Source organism: Poecilia reticulata, chromosome 20 (genome assembly GCF_904066995.2).
Source record: "Poecilia reticulata chromosome 20, P_reticulata-male-v2, whole genome shotgun sequence".
In the NCBI taxonomy this organism is placed as follows: domain Eukaryota; kingdom Metazoa; phylum Chordata; class Actinopteri; order Cyprinodontiformes; family Poeciliidae; genus Poecilia; species Poecilia reticulata.
This window is the reverse complement of record NC_088849.1, coordinates 9,128,176-9,152,242: the sequence shown is the minus strand read 5'-3', so window position 1 is coordinate 9,152,242 and position 24,067 is coordinate 9,128,176. Positions and strand designations below refer to the sequence as shown.

The 24,067-nt window shown below is 39.3% G+C and overlaps 3 protein-coding genes and 1 non-coding gene across 5 annotated transcripts; 2 read left to right on the top strand and 2 right to left on the bottom strand.

The window, feature by feature from the left end:
* Nucleotides 1–1,946: 1,946 nt before the first annotated feature.
* LOC103482330 (B-cell receptor CD22-like) lies at nucleotides 1,947–4,065 on the bottom strand. Its single transcript, XM_081602011.1, has 3 exons — nucleotides 3,978–4,065; nucleotides 2,858–3,166; nucleotides 1,947–2,783 (listed from the first exon to the last, which is right to left on the bottom strand). Exons 1-3 carry the CDS (start codon nucleotides 4,063–4,065, stop codon nucleotides 2,497–2,499), a joined length of 684 nt encoding a protein of 227 aa, XP_081458137.1. The 3' UTR covers nucleotides 1,947–2,496.
* A 9,374-nt stretch (nucleotides 4,066–13,439) lies between these two features.
* On the top strand, nucleotides 13,440–19,221 carry c20h11orf65 (chromosome 20 C11orf65 homolog). Of its 2 annotated transcripts, none has more exons than XM_008438397.3 (9): nucleotides 13,440–13,617; nucleotides 14,395–14,483; nucleotides 15,232–15,324; nucleotides 15,405–15,458; nucleotides 15,588–15,773; nucleotides 17,557–17,687; nucleotides 18,299–18,478; nucleotides 18,918–18,973; nucleotides 19,129–19,221. In XM_008438397.3, exons 1-9 carry the CDS (start codon nucleotides 13,614–13,616, stop codon nucleotides 19,185–19,187), a joined length of 852 nt encoding a protein of 283 aa, XP_008436619.1. In that variant the 5' UTR covers nucleotides 13,440–13,613; the 3' UTR covers nucleotides 19,188–19,221. The 2 variants fall into 2 exon arrangements, with proteins under 2 accessions (XP_008436619.1, XP_008436618.1); XM_008438396.3 differs by having other exon boundaries at nucleotides 13,441–13,617; nucleotides 15,570–15,773.
* Nucleotides 19,222–20,048: 827 nt separating this feature from the next.
* Nucleotides 20,049–20,120, bottom strand: trnac-gca (transfer RNA cysteine (anticodon GCA)). The gene has a single exon. It is a non-coding gene; the product is annotated as a tRNA-Cys (tRNA).
* Nucleotides 20,121–20,237: 117 nt separating this feature from the next.
* On the top strand, nucleotides 20,238–22,608 carry pomp (proteasome maturation protein). The gene is made up of 6 exons (XM_008438395.2): nucleotides 20,238–20,396; nucleotides 20,713–20,810; nucleotides 20,917–20,977; nucleotides 21,818–21,919; nucleotides 22,002–22,095; nucleotides 22,288–22,608. The coding sequence occupies exons 1-6, from the start codon at nucleotides 20,319–20,321 to the stop codon at nucleotides 22,353–22,355; spliced, it is 501 nt and encodes a 166-aa protein (XP_008436617.1). The 5' UTR covers nucleotides 20,238–20,318; the 3' UTR covers nucleotides 22,356–22,608.
* The last annotated feature ends 1,459 nt before the right edge of the window (nucleotides 22,609–24,067 follow it).

Sequence of the window (24,067 nt, the reverse complement as noted above, 5' to 3'; positions counted from 1 at the left end):
ATTTTCTACACATGCTTATCCTTTCAGGGTCTTTATCAATCCCCAGTGTTCACTGGGTGACACTCTGGACAGGTCCTCAGTCCATCACAGGACAACACAGAAACACACTGGACAAATCATAACGAACGCACAAACTCATACTGACCATATAACAGGACTATAGACAATGGAGGGACTGAGAATATGCTATGGCCATTTTATTACCTACAGTGATGAAGAGAAAAATGCTGGAGAGTTATCCAACATGGAGTCAGTGGCACTATCCATAAGGAGAATAGGTTGTCAAAAAAAGGCAGCCAGCTGGTCACTGAATTCTGTATACAATCATTTTAATGGCATGTAGAGTGGAAGAAAACTGTGCTGAGGAAAAAGATTAACCAGAAATTGGAATCTACAGAAAAAACTGAGAGGAAATGCCTAAAGGATGTCCACAAGAGTCCAGGAGGCCTTATGAAGGCAGAATATAAGCTGTTGGTGGATAAAACTACAGACCATAAGGAAAATAGTTAGTCAAGTGCGCCACCCAATGGTCAAAAGTTAAAAAAAAACATTTTTTATTTATTTTTTTGGGAGGAAATCAAAATAAATACCTTTTAGCACATGATTAATAGTGTCCATCCATATATTGAAGTAAATGGTTAATAGCTTCTACTTGTATTGCACTTGATCAAGTCCAGAAGACCACAAAGTACTTTAACTACAGCTGTTCACCCTTTCACTCACACACTCACACCCTGATGGAGGCTAGAAGCTACTGGATAGCAGCTACAGCTGGCATGCAGGGGTCCACCTGGTCCTCTGACCCCCACCTGCAGGTAAGGAAGGTGAAGTGTCTTGCCCAAAAGGACACAACAACAGAGGGATCGAACCAGCAACCAGCCGACTGCAAACTCCTTAGGAACACTTTGTGAAGAAATCCATATCAAAAGGGAATTTAAAAAACGTCATTGTTTAAAAAAAAATAAAAATTCTTAAAAATGCACCATCATGTGTTTGCCTTTAGATGGCACCAGAGAGTTAAATCAACATTTGTCAAACCTTTCAGACATGAAACAGAGTTCAGGATGTTATTCTTTGGAGTCAGACGACTTTAGAGCTTCTTTAGTTAAAGCTCTGACAAAACACGGGGACTTTGAGTGTTTACTCACATACCATACAAAATACAAGATATAAACACTGGTCAAATGTCTTTATTTGAAATTTAGAAGGACATATAAAAAAAACTAAAACAAATGACAAACTTAATCAGAAAATTATCTCATCAAAACATTTCTGAATGTTCCCTTTGATTAGTTTGTCAAATTAACAGTTAAAAAAGAACAATGACACATTCTTATCTTACTTTATTTCAACCAAAGCAAGACAAAGGCAGATAGTTAACAAATATGTACAATTACAAACATTTTTTTAAACATTTGCTGGTTTGTACATATGATGCTTAAGGTGCGTGACTGGTTGATTTAAAACTAAAGTTGAATGTTCTTATCAAATTCAAAGTCAGCAGACATTAAACTCTGTCTGTGCTTCCAGTCTTTATTTTGTAACAGCCACTCATGGGTTAAATCTACAACTAAAAAACAGTGAAACTACAAATGTTAAGATTATTAATGTTTCATTTAAAATGGACAAACTTTCTCTGCGAAAAAAAAAAAAAAAAGCTCAGAACAAAATTATCTTCTTTTTTTGTTGACTTCAGCATAGAGACCCTCCAGACCGTCAGCAGACACTTTGACCTCTGCGTACAGCGTCTCCTGCTGCTCTCCATCCTGATTGGAGGCGGAGGAAGCTGGGAGGAAGTTCAGCTCTCCATAATAAAGTTCTTCCTCTGTCTTTTCAGCTCTCATTGGAACAGCAGAAGCCTCATTTCTCTTCCTTCTGTAGAAAAAGATATTTTAGTATTTGTCTTCATGGGTACCAAATACCAAATAAAGAAGCTAAATTTGTGTTTACCTTAGTCTGTTGAGGAGTTGAACGTCTGAACTTGAACAACCTGAAGGACGGTAGATATGTCAGAATGACTGGTGAGTTTCAGGAGACAACAGAAAAATTCAGACTGAGATAAAGAGTGAAAGCTGATATGGAACATAGATAAGAGGCGAAACATCAAGAAAACAAATACAAAAAGACATGAGAAGCTGGAAGAACATTGGTTTGGTTGGCAGATTCCAACTTTCACCTGCACATAATTGAAAGTTTCAATCTAGGAGAAAAAAAATACATTTTCCCACATTCTTGATTTATAATCATATCCAGGTGATCTGATTATCACCTGGATCGGATGCCAGTGTTTTTAAACAACTTAGAGGCTTTTTATCTTTTGATACTCACCAAGCAACAACAGCCACGATACAGATGAAACAAATACATCCGGCTACAACGGGCAGCCAGTAAAGAACTGTAGTAGTTGGATGTTGGGAAAACACAACAAGTAAATATTCAAACTTGTAATTATAAGAATTAGATTTTTAAACAGAATGGATTTAATGAAGTTAAATATTAACCTATCACTTTCTCTTCCCGACTGATTTCCATGCTGATGGAGATCAGTCGTGATCTTTGATTCCCCAGATTATTTGTAGCCACACAGTAAAACTTTTCTCCCTCAGTAGCATTGAACCTGTAAACCTGCTCCACAGACACATTAGTGGCTCCATGTTTGCTGTTCCTGAACCAGGTGAATCTGGGTGGAGGTTTGGCTCTGCTGGAGCAGCTCAGCTCCACCCAGCTACCTGCTGACACCAAACCTGATGGACTGATGGATGCTGAGGTGTTTCTAGGAGCATCTGAGGAAAATGAGACACATGAACTTTATTGATCAGAAACAGCTGAACCATGACCTGCTGATAGGATCACTTACATGAAACACTGAGAGTCACTTCTGTCTCTGCTGTCTTGTTTCCTCCAATCACAGGATATCTGGCAGAACATCTGATGTTGTATCCATCATGTGTGTCTGACAGAGTGATGATCTCCTGGATTTTAGTTGTAAAGGTTCCATCTGTGTTTTTCTCTGTTTGTCTGAGAGAGTCTTGTTGGAGATTCCAGGTGAGTTCAGGAGGTGAGTTTGGACAGGGAGTGAAAGCTGAGCAGGTTACAGTGACAGACTGATGCTCCTTCAGGTCAGAGGGAACATTAATGCTGGGACTCCAAGGAGAATCTGGAGTTTTACATTAAACATCTTCCGTTAAATAGTGCAAATAATAAACTGTTTCTAAAATTTAAGCTGCTTCTTTTAATTCCAGACATTTTTCCATATCTTTTATCCCAATCCCAAATAATTTATTGTTCCACACTTTGGATATTCATATTAAAAATATATATATTTTTAAATCATATTAAAAAAATCAAAAAGAGACTATAAAGAAACCATAAAATATATCATGAATAATACGGTATCAAAAGTAATATTTCTTCTTACCCTTAACTGTTATATGAAGACGATGATATTCAGCTGTTGCATAGAATGGCTTGTTCTCAATTCGGAGGTAGTAACTGTCAGTATAACTCGTCTTTAATTCAGGAAACAGAGTGGTGCAGTTTCCCTCACTCAGGTTTCCAGTCGTATTCATTGAATAAATGTTAACTGACCCATCACTGTTGAAAATAACAGGATTTGGATTGGCTTTAAAATTTGAATTTTTTTTCAACCAAACTCCATAGATGGGTCTTCTGTTGTCATATGTGGAATGTGTGGATTTGAAGCTGCATGGGATTTGCAAACAAGATCCACTCAGAGCTTCAATCTGCTGAGGTATGTTAGCAATAAGGACTTCATTGGGACAATCCAAATCACCTGTAAAAACAGATTAATTACAAAAATAATGTGGAGCAGAATCTGTTTGCATAAAAACTTCATGATCCTCACGATTCAGCTGCATCATGTTACATGTGAAAACTTTAAACTACATCAGAATATTTCAGACTAGAAATGATTCACATAATGTCCCCAAATGAAAGGAAGTGAACAAACATCTCACCTGGAATGAAGAAAATACTCAGAAACATACTGACTATCAGCATGTTCTCACACAGAGCCGCCATCAGACTCTGATTGTCGTCCTTCATGATCTTCAATGGAAACATGATGAAAACAGCTGCTTTACTTTGGTGACTTAATGTAAGAAACTCTAAAGCAAAACTATATTTTTGCTACATTATCACATTTATTAGATGAAAGAAAATCACCATCTTCAAGTAAAGAAGGTTTGGGTTATAAATTATACACTTAAAACATAAAACTCAAATAAAAGTAGATTTTTTTTCATGAAACTGAGAATGATTCACTGTACAAAGTATGTTAGAAATCATGAAAACATGACAAAATAAATATGACAAAATATAGAAAACACAAAATAATAATCATAAACATTAACTTACCAAATGTTCTTCAGTTGAAACAGAAATGCTTTAATTTTATCTTAAATAATTAATTTTTGTTGATCAGGTGCACCTCCGGTTTTCTCACAGAGAATGACACAGAAAACCAGAGTTGATGTTTAAAGATCAGCTTTGAGAAAGAGGAAGTCGACTTTGGCAACATTCTGCAATCATCATATTAACATAACGTTTAACATTTGACTGACAATACACAAATAAAATATTACATCTAATCTTCTCACTCCTAAATATAGCACATTATTTAATCCAGGTAAATTATGTAGTTTTCCAGCTTTCTTTTGATGATGCATAACTTTATCTTTTCTCGGCATCTTTCAGAACCAGACGAACTTCTTCTTTTTTCTGCCTGAACAAAACAACTTCATCTGCACTTCACCTGAATTCTGACACAGAGTGGTTCAGACGGGGAAGTAAGAAAGAAGAAACTTTTCTGCAAATATTTGTAACAGTGAAACTGCTAGTCACGGGGGAATCATGTCTTTCAAGTCATAAATCATACAAAAACTAACATAACAGGATGTAATGTTGAAAAGCACATGGCATTTCGATGACATGGCCCCCAAACAGGATTGGTTTGGTTTTAGGCAGGAAAATCTGCTTTGTAACTCCAGATAATACTGTGATTTTTGCAGCAGTGTTGCTGGTCACTTTCTTTCCTTTGGTATATTTGTGAACAAAATTTTTTTATTTCCCGCTTGCTGCACTAGCTTAAGGAGGAGTTTGATCAATTTGACTGGCAGCCAATCAGAAAGATAATCATATCAAATAACATTTCAATAAGTTATTTTAACTTATTTTTTTCTTAATGAATGAAAGAAAGATTATATTTTACAAAATATTCAAAATTTATTTGATTCTTTTTTTTTCCATCTTCCCTACAACTTTCTGCGGCCCCCATGTCGCCCTCTGGCGGCCACACGAAATGTTACAGTAGCTCTTCCTCCCAGCAGCTGTAATACTTCATAACCACTGCGACCAACAAACTCAATAAGTGTTTAAAACTCTACTGTCATTTGCACATTCCTGTTTGCACAGGTTCTCAACTCTTAGAAATAATCTTTTGATGTTTTTTTTATCCACATCTTATAAATATTTCTTCACTAAATGAACCTTCTCAGCTGCACACAACTTTTAATCTGATCATGCTATATTTGTAATATTACAATATTTTCTTTGCTAATAAGATATTCAGTCTGTTGAATGAAGCTCAGGAGAAGAAGATGTCAACATCTGATATATTTTACAGAGTCCAGGTAAAAAACGTCACAGAGAGTGCTGCAAGCAGACATGAGGATAAAGCAGAAGATTAGAAGTAGCTGATAAAAAAATAACACAATATTTTTCAAATATCAGGGTATAATATATAATAAATCCATCCATCCATCCATCCATCCATCCATCCATCCATCCATCCATCCATCCATCCATCCATCCATCCATCCATCCATCCATCCATCCATCCATCCATCCATCCATCCATCCATTTTCTTCCGCTTATCCGGGGTCGGGTCGCGGGGGCAGCAGCTTCAGAAGGGAGGCCCAGACTTCCCTCTCCCCAGCCACTTCTTCCAGCTCCTCGGGGGGGAATCCCAAGGCGTTCCCAGGCCAGCCGAGAGACGTAATCCCTCCAGCGTGTCCTGGGTCTTCCCCGAGGCCGAAACCCATTTCGGCCGCTTGTACCCGTGATCTCGTTCTTTCGGTCATGACCCAAAGCTCATGACCATAGATGAGGGTGGGAACGTAGATCGACCGGTAAATCGAGAGCTTCGCTTTTTGGCTCAGCTCTCTCTTCACCACGACGGACTGGTACAGCGCCCGCTTCACAGTAGACGCTGCCCCAATCCGCCTGTCGATCTCCCGCTCCCTTCTTCCCTCATTCGTGAACAAGATCCCCAGATACTTAAACTCCTCCACTTGAGGCAGGACGACCCCCCCTGACCCGGAGAAGGCACTCTACCCTTTTCCGGCTCAAGACCATGGCCTCGGATTTGGAGGCACTGAGCCTCATCCCGGCCGCTTCACACTCGGCTGCGAACCGCTCCAGCGAGAGCTGCAGATCACGTTCCGATGAAGCCAGCAGGACCACATCATCCGCAAAAAGCAGAGATGCGATCCTAAGGCCACCAAAACGGATCCCCTCAACACCTCGGCTGTGCCTAGAAATTCTGTCCATAAAAATAATGAACAGAATTGGTGACAAAGGGCAGCCTTGGCGGAGTCCAACTCTCACCGGAAACGAGCCCGACTTACTGCCGGCAATGCGGACCAGACTCTGACACCCGTCATACAGGGACCTGACAGCCCGTATCAAAGGGCCCGGTACCCCATACTCCCGGAGTACCCTCCACAGGGCCCCCCGAGGGACACGGTCGAACGCCTTCTCCAAGTCCACAAAACACATGTAGACTGGTTGGGCGAACTCCCATGCACCCTCCAGGACCCTGCTGAGGGTGTAGAGCTGGTCCAGTGTTCCACGACCAGGACAAAAACCACACTGCTCTTCCTGAATCCGAGGTTCGACTATCCGACGGAGCCTCCTCTCCAGGACCCCTGAATAGACCTTACCAGGGAGGCTTAAGAGTGTTATCCCCCGCGCTTGGAATTTTAATGAACCATAATAAATATGGTTAATTAAAATTCCAAAGTGCTAAGTCCAATTAAAAATAAGCTAAAAATACTTATATGAAAGGAAGCATAAACAAGTACGTAACTGTTTTGCACTGTTTAAATAGAAACCTACAGATCATCAAAGTTGCAGTATACATTAGTGTTTGGAATTCTGGTTCTTTTTAGTGAGCCGGTTCTTTTGGATCAGCTCATTTCTGTTGCGTCACACTACTGAGTAAACTTAAGACACTTAGATCCAAAAACGCTTCAGTCAGTGAGACAATGCAGCTTTCAGGACATTTTAGGTAACTCAAACAGTGATTGTGAAAAGAACCACGCTGGGAAGGTATGACATCACACCGATGGCGTCACACATACACATCCTTATGATGTCACCAATTGACGCCTTTTGATGCTACAGCTTTTGTCTGTGAGTCGACAGAATTCCCTCCATTTCGCTTGTGAACACAAAGCTCCCCAGACCTACAGTTTGCTCGACTCCGACATTTTTGACTTTAAAGCCGAACGGGAAAACTCAAAATGTCCAAAACTGAGGAGCAGAAACCAACAGCTGTCATTTTTGATGCTGAAAAAGTGCGCAGAAAGCACAACAAGGTGCTCCGGAAGCTCCTGAAGGTCAACGCGGAGCTTGAGAACGCCACCGACCGCAGGAACCGTTTTCGAAATCGGCATATACTGGTGGAAGAGGAGAAGGCGTTTTTCAAAGAATCCGAAAAACGACTCTTTATGCTGAATTTGCAATCTGACATCTGGGCTGATGAGCAAGAAAAACTGGATAGTTTATGCAAAAGGAGAGATACTCTTTTCGAAGTACTGGAAGACATGAGCGATCAACTCATCGAGGAACCCGTGATGAAATCAATGATTAAGGCTGCCCAACAACAGCACGAAAGGCTGAATTATCTTCACAAAGTGTTAAAGAAAAATGTTAGCGCCTTGTCAAAACATCTTGTACATCAAACTAAACTGTTTGATGAGTACACAGAGACAGAAGTGGAAAGCAAGGAGATTATGGCAATTCAAGACAGCTACTTTAGAGAGCTAAGAAAAAAATTAAGAGTGTTCAAAGTGGCCAATGTGAAGAGAAAAGTTGTGGTAGAAGAGAAACGTGTGAAGGCAGCAGCCAACAAGAATCATGAACTCGAGGAAATGATCAAAACTTTGAGAAAGCAAGCAATTAATGTGCCAATGTTGAAATATCAGTTTCACTGCGCAGTAGATGAGGAGCGAAGGCTCAAAGACCTCAACAACGAGTTAGACAATGTCATTCAGATCTTGACAGACAGACTTTCAGATCAAACTAGGTGGGAGAGCACTTACAAAGACTTGGAGAAGAACGTCAGTTATCTTCAGCAAATTCACCATGCTCACCTGAAGAAGTTTGAGGATTTGACAGGAAACCCAATAGTTGGGAGCGAATCAATGTTTTCCTTGGTTTCACAAGAGAGAACTAAGAAAGACAGATTTGCCAAACGCTTACATACTTTCAGGTCTAAAATCAATGCTGTCCAGAAGGAATATGAATCCTTCCAACCACAATTTGAGAGATTTCTGGGGGACACTAAACCTTATCCTGGAGCTGTGAAATCAGAAACTCCTACTTCCTGTCCTTTCAGTCCTCTGGCCTGGAAGTTAACAGGAGAGACTTCTAAACAAAAGGAGCTGGAGCGGTTTTCTGAGTCTTCAAGTGACACTGACTCTGACAGCGACTCAACAGACGAGTCATTTGACGAGTCCAGACTGAGATTGAGTCTTTCAGACATGCTACGGAGGAAATCTAAACAAAGATTATTTATAAAGCGCGAGTCAGAGTCTACAGAGTCTACAGATTCCTACTCTGCCACTGAAAGTTCAGAAACCACCACAGAGTCCGACTGCAAAGCATCAACGGATGATTCAACACATTCTTCATCTTCCGACTCAGAGGAATCGTGGAAGGAATGGTGGAAGGACTTGTGGAATTACTTATTCTGAGTGAGGGATGGAGGGATGGTAAAAGGTGTGGTTAGGGTGAGGGAAAATGTGTGGGTTAGCCATAATCACAGTAAAAATGTAATCACTAAAATAAGTGTAAGTTAATGAAAAGTTCTAATATGGGTAGAAATAAAAACCTATTTGACCTATGTGTCTATTGCTTTTTGATAATTCTAACTGCTTATGTTTTCTCGTGGTGCTCCGGTTTACCTGTTTGAAGAAAGAAAAAAGCCTTCCAAACTTTATATTTTGACGCATCCACATCAGCTAAATTTACTGTTTGCAAGTAAAAATATGCTATATCATGTTTACTCAACTCTGTAAAGTAAAACTTATGTAAAACATAACATTTCATTTAAGCTTCAGTACCGTCTCCAGTGTTGTGATTATCCATCTTGTTACAAATGGAGAAACACAGTCACCTTAAAATATAGGTACCTAAAAATTTTTGATTTATGACATGTGACATGGCTTTTGTGACAGATTGAACTAAATAAAGATGAATATTATTTCAAGAAAATACATAAAAATAAATAAATATTTACTCCTCTTTGGGCTGCCACCTTATCGTGGTGGAGGGGTTTGAGTGTCCCAATGATCCTAGGAGCTATGCTGTCTGGGGCTTTATGCCCCTGGTAGGGTCACCCAAGGCAGACAGGTCCTAGGTGAGGCACCAGACAAAGCGCAGCCCGAAGACCCCTTATGATGGAGATGAACTTTGGATCTGGCATTCCCTCGCCCGGACAGGGATCTCCGGGACCCCACTCTGGTGCCAGGCCTGGAGGTGGGGCACGATGGCGAGTGCCTGGTGGCTGGGCTTTTACCCACGGAGCCCGGCCGGGCTCAACCCGAAGAGGAGACATGGGTCCCCCTTCCAATGGGCTCACCACCTGTCGGAGGGGCCAAAGGGGTCGGGTGCATTGTCTTACAGGGGGCAGCCGAGGGAGGGGACCCTGGCGGTCTGATCCTTGGCTGCAGAAGCTGGCTCTTGGGACGTGGAACGTCACCTCCCTGGTGGGAAAGGAACCGGAGCTAGTGTGCGAGGTTGAGAGATTCCGGCTAGAAGTAGTCGGCCTCACCTCAACGCATGGCTCTGGTTCTGGAACCAGTCTCCTTGAGAGGGGCTGGATGTACTTCCACTCTGGAGTTGCCCACGGTGAGAGGCACTGGGCAGGAGTGGGCATATTTTTGCCCCACATCTTGGCGCCTGTACATTGGGGTTTACCCCGGTGAACGAGAGACGAGAGGGTAGCCTCCCTCCGCCTACGGGTGGGGGGACGGGTTCTGATTGTTGTCTGTGCTTACGGGCCGAACAGCAGTTCAGATTACCCACCATTTTTGGAGTCGTTAGAGGTCCCCTCCTGGGGACTCCCTTGTTCTACTAGGGGAATTCAACTCTCACGCGGGCAATGACGGTGAGACCTGGAAGGATGAGGTTGGGAGGAACGGCCCCCCCGATCTGAACCCAAGCGGTGTTCTGTTGTTGGACTTCTGTGCTCGTCACGGATTGTCCATCACGAACACCATGTTCAAGCATAAGGGCGTCCATATGTGCACTTGGCTCCAGGACACCCTAGGCCGCAGTTCAATGATCGATTTTGTCATCATTTTATCTGATCTGCGGCCGTATGTCTTGGACACTCAGGTGAAGAGAGGTCCTGGGGGTGGATGAGATCCGCCCGGAGATCCTTAACTCTCTGGATGTTGTAGGGTTGTGTTGGCTCACGCGACTCTGCAATATCGCATGGACATCGGGGGCAGTTCCCTTGGATTGGCAGACTGGGGTGGTGGTCCCCCTGTTCAAAAAGGGGGACCGGAAAGTGTACTCCAATTACAGAGGGGTCACACTCTTAAGCCTCCCTGGTAAGGTCTATTCAGGGGTCCTAGAGAGGAGGGTCCTTCGGATAGTCGAACCTCGGATTCAGGAAGAGCAGTGTGGTTTTCGTCCTGGTCGTGGAACGCTGGACCAGCTCTACACCCTCAGCGGGGTCCTGGAGGGTGCATGAGTGTTCGCCCAACCAGTCTACATGTGTTTTGTGGACTTGGAGAAGGCGTTCGACCGTGTCCCCAGGGGGGCCTTGTGGGGGATTCTCCGGGAGTGTGGTACCGGGCCCTTTGATACGGGCTGTCAGGGTCCTGTATGTCTGCATTGCTGGCAGTAAGTCAGGCTCATTTCCTGTGAGAGTTGGACTCCGCCAAGGTTGCCTTTTGTCACCAATTCTGTTCATTACTTTCATGGACAGAATTTCTAGGCGCAGTCGAGGTGTTGAGGGGATCCGTTTTTGGATCACGTTTAAAATCTAAGTTATGTTTCATCCAAACTCCAACAGTTGCGCTGTTGTCAAATGTTGTCTCTCTTGTCTTAAAGCTACATGGGATTTGCAAACAAGATCCACTCAGAGCGTCAATCTCCTTTGGTGCAGTGATGTTGAGAGCTGGTGTAGTAAAGTTACAGAATTCAGGCAAAACATCTTAAAAGGAGATAAATGATTAACATAATGTGAAGCAACAACTTCCTGTAGAGAAACATTCATGAGTCATAGCTGCAGCATGGTAAATGTTAAGTCTTTAAACAAGTTTAAGATAAAATATTTCAGACTACAAATGATTCATATGATGTCTCTAAATGAAAGGAAGTGAACAAACATCTCACCTGGCAGAAAGAAGACACTCAGTAACATGTTGACTGTCAACATCTTCTCAATGAGAGTCGCCATCAGACTCTGATTGTCTTTCATCTCAAGACAAAGATGCGAGAGCTAAAGTTACCACTGGTTGTCACGACTCTAAAAAAAAAAGTATCACTTGCGTTTTAACAGTTCCAAAGAAATGACATCAAACTACGTCCAGCGATGATGTGTTGCAAATAAATAAGTACATCTGTTACTTTTCCGCTTTTGCAACATCCTATTGATGCAGAAAGATTATGATTCACTGGTGAATTCACACCACATGAACAACAGAGACTATGAACAAAGTTACACTGTTGGTTTTAAGGTGTGTGTAATTTTGTCTACACTATTGAAAGTGTAACTGGTAGACATTTTGTGTTTGTATTGCAACACTTTCTGTCATTAAATGATTTGATGTTTAAAGACAACAAATCAATTTGCTGTTCAAGCAAACACAGTCAACTTTATTCCATCAGTCAGAATGACTGATTAGTTAACAAAAAAAAAAAAAAACGATGACAGATTAAATATGTAAATGTAAACATATTTAATGTTTACATTAAATATGTTTATTTAATGTGAACATATTACACTATTTAACAAAAACATGTTTTTGTTAAATAGTTTTAACAAAAACATAAACATTATCATGAAGGTAGCTGTTTTTGCTCAAAGCACTGCATCAGCATGTTATTTAAAATAAAATGGACACACAGATTGTTGTAGGCAGAGAACATATGTTTCTGCAGTAAGTTTCATATCTACTGCATATGGGTGGATAAGCCTTGCGATTACAACAAACCAGGAACAACATTTGAGTTTCGCATGTAAATAAAGAAATTTTTTTACGTCATCGTAGAGTAAAATCACAACAAGAATGACAAATAGACAGAATACTGATGTCTATGTTGCCAAGATTCAACTGGTTGAGCCTGATGCAGGTCATAATGATCCGAATTTAGCAAATTTGAAATATTCTACATCATCTAGATGTAAATGATTTAGTCAAATTACACTGATACTGTTCAAGATGCCTGACGTTTCGCTTTTCCATTTACACACCTGTTGATTTATGTCTTCATTGGGTAGTTGTGGCAAAAGATGTTTTAAAAAAAACAATACCTGGATAAATAGAAATACAGTGAAATAGAAAAAAATAATTCTGGGGCAATTCTTATTTAAAAAAAACTCGGACTAAAAAGAACTGAGTAAACGGACACTTATTTAAATGTAAGTTTGATATTCCCCTATATTAATTTTATTGGAGTAGCTATGTCTTTGACAAGTATCAGCATTTTTGCATTTTTAAAGCAATGTTTTTCGGGGGAGTTTTTTAAAGATAATTGTTAAATTATCTTTTTTTGTCACTATTTTTACTTTTTTCTAGAAGCTATTTTGTTCACTACTCTTTGTACCACTCCTTTTTCGTCCGTGACTCTCCTGTGCCACAGAGGGAAAAAAAATGTCGGTTCCTTTTAGAGTGGTGTCTTAAAATAGATTCCCAGTTGTGACTTTATTTACCGAAACTATTGCTAAACCTATAAAAACTTACGAAGAAACCACATCATCGTCTTGGACAAAATCTTTATTGTCGTGGTTTAGAATAGTTTGAAAAAAGAAATTAAGGGGGGGGAGCTGTCATATCATTCTGACTATAAGTAAATAGAAGTAGTTTTTTTTAGGAATTATGATTGGCGCAAAAATCGGAGCGTTTGTCTCCTTTTATTTTGAATTAGTTTTCCTCCGAACACGTCTCGAACAACTTCCGGGTGTCATGCGGAACTCTCCCGTTGCCGGGTAACTGTCGGGATTAAAGTGTTCTTCTTTTCTGACCTTTTTTTTTATTTATTTTTTGGTCACCTCTTGGGGAACTCGTGTTTTATTTTATTTATTTATTTATTTTGAAGTCGCCTGTAGAAAGGATGACTCAGAGTGGTTTTCATGGGTGAGTACGGTGTAAATTTCAAAAACAAAGCGTCAAAATGGGATTTATGTTAGTTAACAATGGTCAACTTTCAGATTTAAATCAAGCCCAATCCCAAACTGTTTGCAAGAAACTTGTAGTTTTTCTTTTGTCCTAACATTTGGAAAGGAAATATAGCACTAATAGATAGACAGACATTCATGCAAAAAAGAAAAGTTATTTTTGCTTTAATGTAGTTTTTTTTTTTCATGTTTACAATTATGTTTTATACATCAACCATATATTACTACCCATTTGGCCAAATGGGACCAAATGCTATCAAATTTAATCAGATTCAATCTGAAAGGCCTTGTAGTTAACCTCAGCTTATCCAACTCCAGATATTCAACGGTTACACAAGAAGAGCGTTAATCCCAAACAAATTCACTGGAGGGCTGGGATTCACTATTTAGTAAGAGCTACTTCAATGCTTTAGAGCCTTATGTACAAATAAATATGAGAAACACCAGAGGAAATGAAAGCAGGTCTATTTTATTCTTTCATTTTTAACTTTTTAATTGGCACCTGACCTCACATTTCTTCCATGCCCCCTCTCACAGACTGATAGAGGGTTTCATGCAGGATCCCTAACATTTTTTAAAGATATAGCCTCCTTTATCTGATTGTATTGCTTATTTCATTAGAAAGTATCGTAGCAGGTTTTGAAGCAAAGCAGAGTAAACAACATGAACTACTGTATGTTTATTTCCCCCAACAAAGAGTCAGATTGAGTAAAATGCACTGCTCCCGTTTCCCTAGCCACCCGTAGTTTCCAGAAACTGAAGGACGAGTCCAGTCCATGGGACAAAGCAGCAAAAGTAATCCAGCGGACCTGGAGAAGATATGTGGTACGTTCTGCGGCCTTAATATATTTGTGACAAGTTTTCATACTTGTTTAGCTTTTTCAGATTTTGTTGCTTTACAGTCAGAAATACTGATGTTTATTGGGATTTTTTTTGTGTGTAGTCGCTCAACACAAGGTTTGACTGAATTCTTTTTTTTTTTTTTGCCCCATTTTAATCAGTACCACCTTTTGCTTCATTTTTTGTGTTATCAGATTTGCACATCTGTACAATGAAAATGTTTGCTTTGCAAAAGAGTTTGAGCTTGGAATATGTTTTGTAATGGATTCTTTTTTTTTTTTTTTTACATCAGTCACATTCTTGAATATTGTTTATGTTCATAGAAATCTTGAGTTGTATGTAATATTTGTGAAACACATTCGTTTAAAAAAGAATATTTATGACTAACTTCTTCATTTGCGCAATAAAAATTACATAAAGATATAAAAATTCTAACAAAAAACAGCTTGATTAAAATACGTCCATGCGTCAGTATGGAGATGGTATGTTGAACTTTTCTTATTTTTATTTTTAATTTTTTTTTTTAGGGGAATCAGTGTAAAGGGGGTCTAAATAACTGCATTAAAGAAACTTTTTGTTTCTTCAAAAAACTGTTGTAAAACACATCAGTCGTTTTCATTTCCACTTCATAATATTATGCTACTTTGTGTTAGTCTATAAAATCCCAATAAAATACAACGAAGTGGTTATTGGTTGTAATATGAAAACAATCCCGACGCTGTCAACAACGCAGTGCAAAGAAGTCTTCAGGCATGTCCAGAGGATGGTCCGCCAATGCTATCAGCAGGATCCCAGGTCACTTCTTCGAACCGTCAATCCTCGAGAGGTAGCAGAGCGATAGATATCGTCGAAGCAAAAATATCTCAGTCGAACGCAAAACTCTTCAAATCCGACTGTGTTTTACAGGCAGAGCTGCTCGATCCTGCGGCAGGCGTATTCATCCGATTTCGACTAGGAGGGGTAAGCTAGTGGAAAAGTTGTAAATAAAACGCCACCAATTCGTAAAAAATGATCATGCAAAAAGATCGGACGAACAAACCTGCTCATTTTAAGCTTTTACTTTTCATTCAGGTCAAATTTCCTCCCCAGGTCTACTACAAGATCTTCACCTACCGGCCCATCGTGGATATATGCGCGAGCAGCCCGAAGGACTACAATCACCTCTACTGCAGGAGGTATTTGAATGAGCAGAGGGATCCGACTCTGAACACGACGGACCGAACGGGTTGGTATCGGCGTGTGGAGAACAACAACTGGAGGCTGTTCTGTTGCAAAGTAAGAGGGAAAATATATGTATTTAGATATATGCAGGGGTGAAAGTAAGGGGGTACGGCAGGGTACCGCGTACCCCTAAAAGATTTAGCGGGGGGACGCAGTACCTGCAAGAGAGGGGAGCGGCTGTCTGCTGTAAAACATGAATGGGTTCACTGTGCAGCTGTGAGTTCACCCACTAATCAGCCGTGATTGTTTAGTTTTTCAAGAACAATCTAAAACATGACTTAGTTAATAAATACCTTTTTTCTCATTTCATATTGTTTCTGAACTGTTCGTGCTTTGCTAGAGCAGCGGTGCAATACGTCGATCGCGGAAGGTTTTGAGTCGATCTCGTCATTAAGTGACAAACTGAACGCAGGCAGGATGCTGAGAGCAGCACGTCCTCCTCTGGCTCCTTATCAAAACGTTCGTAACTTTATGAAAAAACAATAACAAAAAAATCTACAAAACGTGTTCAAATTAATGACCCAACGAACAATCTCAGTAATTATTGTTTTTTGAAGATGTTGCGCAAAGGTTTCGGTTCCATTATCAAAATAACCAGCAGAGCAGGAGTTTAAAATTAACTAATCAACCACCGCTGTGTTCATGAGAGGCTTATTGATGATCGCAAAATAAATATCAACCCTGTCGGCTTGTGGAGCGCAGGAAGTTGCCATGGCAACTGGTGTCCTTAAATGACAGAGAGAGACAGAGAGTAAAAAGGTGCGAGTGATTTAGAGTTGATCACCTGTTCAGGTTGTTTTACCTTTGCTGTGACTCATCACAGCCGCTGTAATTTCTGAACATTCAATAAACGACAAACTTGGACTAATTACCTCGTTCTTTGTGAATATACGTCATTTATAACAAACATCAAACACGGTATATAATTTTCATTAAGTATTTAACAAACAAATGGCTTCTATCGCGATAATTATGTGAAATTAAATTAATTCTCTAATATAAAAAATAGTTTGGTGCGGTTGAGCTCAGAGTCTGAAAGGCTTGTCCTTTATCAAACAATTTAATTTTTTGCCTCTTATTTAGTGGAAATATTGATGTTGATGAGACTTTCTCCAAAATAATAACCTTTTTCAACCTTTATAGCTCCACTGTTGAAAATGAGGCTCTAACATTCACAAATGACAGTGAAATAAAATCCAGTCCAACATCTGGTTTGAGGTGATTCCTCTGGATCCTAATGGAGGAAAAATATCCCAACTTCACAAGATGAGCTTTAACCTAACAGAGCTCTGTGGTTTATTCTATCAGTATGAGAGTCAGGATGAGGAGGCGCCATGTTAGGAAGACGAAGTGGAAGCTGCAGGATCTTCAGAACAAACAGGTCATGATGCTGAGCTACTGATTATCCTTCTGTCTGGACACAGGATCAATATAACCAGTTTAAAAGCTAACATGAATGGACATGTCCCTGACATGGAAAACTCCATGCCATGATGTTCAGAATTTAGGTCTCATGGCATCTCAAGGTGTCAACATAGCAGCCAGTGGGCTGAAGGAAATACAGCTTTATTTTGTAGCAATTCAAGAGATACCCAGCTTTTATTGCTTCGCAAAAAAATTAATCAGCACAGAAACTCCAAAGCACACAAAGAAGCAATATATATATATGTACTGTATGTATGTATATATATTTTTTGTCATAGTACCCCCAAGAATTTAAAACTACTTTCACCCCTGGATATATGTATATATTTTCTGCTGATCAGAGAAAGCTCGTCTTTCAGCTACCGCACGCAGATAACAATGCAAGTGCTTACATGTCTTGCTTCTCCAAAAGCGCATTACCAAGGAAGAACCCATAGACAATTTTGTCATCAAGAAAATAGACTTTAATCCGTCGAAGATGCAGCGGAAAGAGGATGTGAGGAAATGGAGGAAAAGGAGGAAGATTGAGTGGCTGAGGCGAATGTGAGTTTTAGCGAGATGCAGTTTGACAGTTTTAACTAGTTTACTAGTTTTAGCAAATATCTAAATAGAGCAAACAACAAAAAGGATATGTATTTGTAAAAAAGTTGCATACCGCAGTTTTGATAAAAACATACAAATAACCGTAAAACTTTCAACTCTTAATCGCATCTGGTGCTTTTCGTTCATGTTTTGTGAGATCTTTTCTTCTAACTGAATAAACAACTCAATTCAACACGTTCCATGTACAGACATCTTTACTTTAACTATAGGTTTTCTAAGTTTGCCCAGCAGATGGCAGTGACATCAACATTAACGACATTACAATTTATTGCAAGGACAATTTGATCATAGCTGAAGGATTTTCCCAAAACATATTGCATCTGCATCTACAAAATATTTTTTTTAATCAATGCTCCTTTTTTTTTATCTCCAGGTATTCAATCCACACTTTTACACTAAAACAGATTCCTTAAATATCTCAATTTTAGAGAAATTTTTTTTTTTAAAGTTCTGTCTATGGTCTACAAGGTAAAAATACAGAAAAGCATCTCAGTTGTCTAAAATCTAATAGAGGTGCATTTGATTATTTCTCATCTTCCTGCTACATAAAGGTACCAGGAGGGAAAAAAGGAGACTCTGGAGGAGCAGTCCGATCAGACTGACTTGTTGACAGTGGCGAGGAAATCAGCGAAGGACATGATAACCTCTATCGAAGACAGAGGAGAAGATGAAGTACTGGACTGGGAGCTGGACGAACTGTTGGCCTGGACAAGCAGCCTCAACTTTGAGGAGTGAGCTCTTTAAGCATTTCTTTTCAATGTGCATTTTTACATTGTCCTGTAAAACTAAGGGTGCTTCCACACCGTGGACCAACGGACTTGGTTCGACTGGACAGATGGAAAACTTCCTATCCTCATTCCTTTCTTTTCACACTCTTTTCACACGGAGGATTTTGCGGTTGTCTTCATGATTAGCATAAATTTCATGATTAACATAAGTTAGCACCACTGAATTTTGCCTCAACTACATGTGCTCGATGTAGTTGAAGCTATTTCATAAAAGTTTTCAGATCACGTATTTGTTTGTAAATCAAAGGTCACTTTTGTTTATTTCTCTCTTTGGTTCTCTGATTTCATTTCTCACCTGATGAAATGACACTGACTATCCTATCTATCTGGTTTGGAAGCTCTCTTATGTTAAGTTTTGCTTTGATATTTTTGCTTTTGCAAGGTACATGGAAGAGTGGCAACAACTGGCCTGCAGTCACACGTCCGAGCCTAGCAAAGGTTAACAAATTTATTTTTGCGTTTACCTTTTCATCACACTGCTTTTGTTATCAGAATGTGTTTTTTTTTTTTTTAGTCTTCAAGGATTAAATATCCTTTCAAGAAAATCATTTGTGATATTTTACCTCAATGTTCTCTTTTTCTCCCCCGAACAGATCGTACAATAGTAGCGCCAGTGATGGGTCTGACTCACTTGGGAGTTCCAGTAACTTAGGTTAAGCAGAATAAAATCAGGAATGGTAACTGGACTCTGTCTCCAAATGCTTTACTGGGTATTTACTACATTACATTGCTGCTGTGTGATGAAGTTGTTTTTAATTCATAACTCTCTGTGAGTTTATGCTGTAAATACGATTATTTACTCATCCAATTTGAAGTATATGCAGAATTTGAATACAGAAGAGGTTAGAAAAAGTTAAAAGTTAAAAACTCATCTACTCTCTTCTGTTTCTTTAGATAGATTGTTCCACAAACAGAAATACAACGTTCTCTTTGTTTAGTTCTGACCTTTGGGTCAGAACTAAACTGATCCTCTCAAAAATTATAAGTGGTTTCACTTCTAAGAAATCTTTTTTTGCAAATGTATTGGTAATAAACTGGTTTGTATTTTAAACTTATTTTACAGAATATAATAGCCAACCAAGAAGTAACATTTCATTAATTTTAACTTAAAGAACAATGGTTTTGTTGGCCCTCTGTAGTGTTTTCTGCTGTAATTTGGAAAGTAAAATCAATTTGTATTTGCTTTACAGGCATTCCCCTAAACTTCTACTCATAGGGAAGGGTCAATGAATTGTACAACAACATTTTACTCTCCCGTGTATATAAGGTTATTTTTTAAGTTATAATTGATAATATCTGTGCATGACATTTTAAAGTCATATTTATAAGAAAAAAGGTGCAAAAACGGACTGATTATATGTTCTTTTAAGGCACAATGTATATCTGTTATTTTGTCATGTTTTGGATAATATCCACCACTGAAAATGATGAGAAGTTCTAAAATGTTGAAAATATTTTGTAATATATTCTGTATAAACAAAAACAATGAAAAAGTTCAAGCAAGGAGCAAAAGAGGGGGCACCCGGATTTGAACCGGGGACCTCTTGATCTGCAGTCAAATGCTCTACCACTGAGCTATACCCCCGTTGTGTTCAGGTGTATAGTCTGTCAGTATTAGACATTTATCAGTTGTGTGTAAAAGAAGTGATGATGTGGTATGAGATACATGTAGGGCAATAAAAACGGAATTTCATTCAGACAGACTGTGATGGCAGCACTACAAAATCTCGTGAAAATATTTAATGCCTAACGGAGCAGTTTGTAGGGGCGGAGTTTCGACCGGATGTTTCGTCTATACCTCTCGACGCAAGCGGATATACGAGCATATGAAAAGGAAAGCGTAAGGAAAAAAGTCACAATGGTATTGTAGCATGTTTATATCACTTTTTAAATTTTCTGTAGGCGACAGATTCAAAACCATTGCGTGATTTTATTTACATTTATACAATGTATAGTCATGCCCTATGTAGCGTTTCGTCTGGTCATGTTGTGGAGCTGACTCGTGAATTTGATTAGTCACTCGAGCTAATGCTAAATTAGCGCTAATGCTAACAACGATGTTTTCCTGGACTTTCTCATATAAAGTCAGCTCTGAATGTTTGCATGCATTTTGTGTTGATTTATTGTGAGCAGATATGAAGGTTGGATGTGTTTTTTTTTTTATTTGTGTGTCACAGAACAGCCGCGGACTCCGTTCTCAGCTTAAAGACAGCGTACCTGTGGCAGGACTGTGTCCACAGGGAGCTTATGGGGTGCAGGACTCTCTGCGGAGCGGGTAAGAAACTATGGGATGTATATTTACATAATTGAAATTATGATTTCAATTAATAATGTACTAATGGTTATGGGTTTTTTTTTGTTTTTGCCTTTCGTTGCAAAAGCTTCACGAGTGTAAAGAATGAGCTTCTTCCAAGCCACCCACTGGAGCTGTCAGAAAAGAATGTAAGTTATCTAGTTCGTGTCCTTTAAATTTCATCCTCATGGCTCAAGCTTTAAAAGATACCATAGATAAGAGCTCTTCATTGGTAGCTCAACAAATGCCTGTACATATGCGGCAAATCTAATTTTTAATCAGCATTTAAATTACTGGAAAGGACGGGGGAAATGCATTTAGAGTGATGCACACACAAAAAACCTAGAAACCTTTTATTACAACACTCTCTACAGTACGAGACATTTTGAATGTGTTATTATGTTTTTGTTCCAATTTTTAAATTAGTTTTGCTTAGAAATTTAAGTTTGAGAAGTGTGAATTGGGAATAACTAATACAATGAAAAAGCTGCAGTTTTCTGACCAATCCTGAACCATGAATCAGTTTGTTTTTTCATATTTTAACTATTCTATCCTAATACAACTGGTATGCCACCATTAGCACTTTGACTACAGTCTGAGAACCATCAATATTCAAATTCTAAATATTTCACTCATTCCAAATAAAAAATAAACGTCATCCTAACTCATTTCCTCCCAGCTTCCTCAAAGAGTCATTGTGGATGGTCACACTGGACAAGAAGGACATCCAGTAGCAGTCAGTCTTGCAGTGAATCTGAAGAGGCCTCTGACTGAAGACTGTTGCTTTGTAACAGTTTCATGACTGTCGTGACATTTTAGCGGCTCGGTTATCTTCAGAGACGATATTCCGCTTTGTCCTAGATGACCAGCAGTTGTTAGCAAATGCTGCCAGTTCACCTCATTTGCTTCTGCTTGCTCCTCTTTAAAACCTCCGTCTGGCTATATGTGCCTGCAGGCTGCTTACCGCAGTGTCTCTCTGTGCTTTGCAGTTCCAGCTTAACCAGGACAAGATCAATTTCTCTACGCTCAGAAACATCCAGGGTCTTCACGCTCCACTCAAATTGCAGATGGAGTACAGAGCAGCCAGACAGGTAAGGGCAGTCACAACTTTGATAGCCCCTTCCCTTTAAGTCTCCTCTATCAGTACTGATGAAAGGTGCTTCTGTGTTCCAGATCCAGCGTCTGCCCTTCCTACCCAGCTCCAACCTGGCTCTGGACACCCTGCGAGGAAGCGATGAGTGCATCGGCTTCGAGGACATCCTCTGCGGTTAGTGTTTCTTTCCCCTGTAAAGACTTTACTTCAGAAAAGATCGATCAAGCTCAAGCTGAGATAATCTTAAATAGATTAAACAATAAAATGCAAGGCATGTGTCCTGTGCAAGTTGTTTGTGTCAGTTGTGCTGATTGGACGCTGATCAGTGGCAACATAAAGCCTGACCACCTGTCTGTCTGTCTGCAGATCCAGGCCAGAGTGAAGTGATGGGCGAGCCTCACATGATGGTCGAATACAAACTGGGATTGCTGTGAAAGCTGCTGGACGTAGAAAACACACAACATGTTTAGGTTACTTTCTCCGAAATATATTTGATCGTCCATTCCAGGTCGGAAGTTATCAGCTGGGCTGCTGCAGAGTTGTTTTCAGACACGTGTTAGGCAGAAGGTGGGCCAGATGTAAATTAAAGTGAGAGAGTTATAGCAGTCACTCAAACTGGTTTTCATGGCTCCTTTTTTGTTGTGTTTGAATCTGGTTAATATTTCTAATAAATGACATTCTTCTTCATGGTGTGGTTTCATTTCTCCAACTATAAAACTCCCAAAGCAGAACTTTGGCTTCTGTTACGTGTCTATAGTTCTACGTAGTCATTAAAATTAAATTAATCAGGTAATCTATTGTCTCTACAGAACTTTATCATCCAATCATAAACATTGAAAAAAAGTGTTAACATCTTTGCACAGCTATAAGTAGCGATATTGTGTTTTATATAATATCTAATTACTGCATAATTAAGAGGAAGCACAAGGATACAGGATTATTTTAAATCTAGTGCAAGCTTTTGCCTTCAGAAGTCATCTAATTAGTAAATGTAAATTTAAGAAAGCCCCAAGGAGTTTGTTTCAAGAAGACAAACATTTAAGATGCTGATTAAACCAAAATCAAACTTTTTGACCTACACGCAATGTGATGGGAGAAGGAGAAAGAGACGTTCCAAGTTGATGAAGCTTATTACAAGAAACGTCAGCAAAAAAAGAAAAATTAAGACTTGAGTTAATGTAATTTATGGATGTGGGCCTCAATTGAAATGACAGATTTCATTGTAAAGCGTCTTTGTGGGTCCGGAAAAGAGCTATACTAGTTTGGTGTCATTTCATTCCATCAACTTGTTTTAATAAAATGAATCATTGATGAATCATTAAGACAAAAGGCTAGTCTATACCGGCGGTGAGGGAGGGGAGAGAAGAAACGTAGAGGTTCTGTTACTCACTGTAGCAATCAATTGAAACCTCACCGCCTTCGGACCAACCGGATAAATAATTTTCACTGACAAGTATATATAGCAACAAGGCTATTGACCATCTTTAAAATGGTTTTGTTTTTATTTTCAGACGGTTTTTGCATGTTTTTTAACGTACTTTAAAGCTATTGCTCACTAACGTACTTTAAAAGGAGACTTGAAATTTCCAGTGGCTAAAACAAAACAATTTTTACGATCACAAACCTCTTCTCAGGACGCTTTGCATGCTGGGAATAATACGGACGTACGTTGGTTGTTTGTCTGAAGAAACTATACGTAAGCTAGTCCGCCATGTTGTGAGTGGCAGGCTCACAACATGGCAGTGGCAGGTTTTAAATTTTTTTCTGGCATAAAAGAAGCACCTTACGTTTAGGTTCAACGAATCGTTTTCACATACAATAACATGTGCATTCTAGAACTACGGAAAAGGATTAGAGCGACCGAAAAAAAAAAGAATTCTGACTTCAATCTCAGAATTCTGACAGAATTACGTATAGTTTTTTTTTCGGTGGCCCTAAACCTCTTCTGTATAGGACTAATGATAATGACACCAAATATTTATTCTTTTAGGTTTACAAAATATTTTTTCTTAATAGATATTAATACAACAATAAGGATTTAGTTTGAGCTTATCAAACTTTTCTCTCCAATTAGGTATTGCAATCTGGACCGATTTATTTTTCGGAAGATCAGCTTGTTTCAGACCAAAGCCTCTTCAACTGGTTA

Coding starts and splice junctions, on each gene's coding strand:
- pomp (XM_008438395.2), top strand. CDS start 20,319: ATGTTTCGTCTATACCTCTCGACGCAAGCGGATATACGAGCATATGAA. Junction 21,920..22,001: donor AGTACAGAGCAGCCAGACAG/GTAAGGGCAGTC, acceptor TCTGTGTTCCAG/ATCCAGCGTCTGCCCTTCCT. Junction 22,096..22,287: donor CTTCGAGGACATCCTCTGCG/GTTAGTGTTTCT, acceptor GTCTGTCTGCAG/ATCCAGGCCAGAGTGAAGTG.
- c20h11orf65 (XM_008438396.3), top strand. Junction 17,688..18,298: donor ATTGAGTGGCTGAGGCGAAT/GTGAGTTTTAGC, acceptor TGCTACATAAAG/GTACCAGGAGGGAAAAAAGG. Junction 18,479..18,917: donor AGCAGCCTCAACTTTGAGGA/GTGAGCTCTTTA, acceptor TGCTTTTGCAAG/GTACATGGAAGAGTGGCAAC.
- LOC103482330 (XM_081602011.1), bottom strand. CDS start 4,065: ATGAAGGACGACAATCAGAGTCTGATGGCGGCTCTGTGTGAGAACATG. Junction 3,167..3,977: donor GAGTATTTTCTTCATTCCAG/GTGAGATGTTTG, acceptor ATGTTTAATGTA/AAACTCCAGATTCTCCTTGG. Junction 2,784..2,857: donor AGTGACTCTCAGTGTTTCAT/GTAAGTGATCCT, acceptor CATTTTCCTCAG/ATGCTCCTAGAAACACCTCA.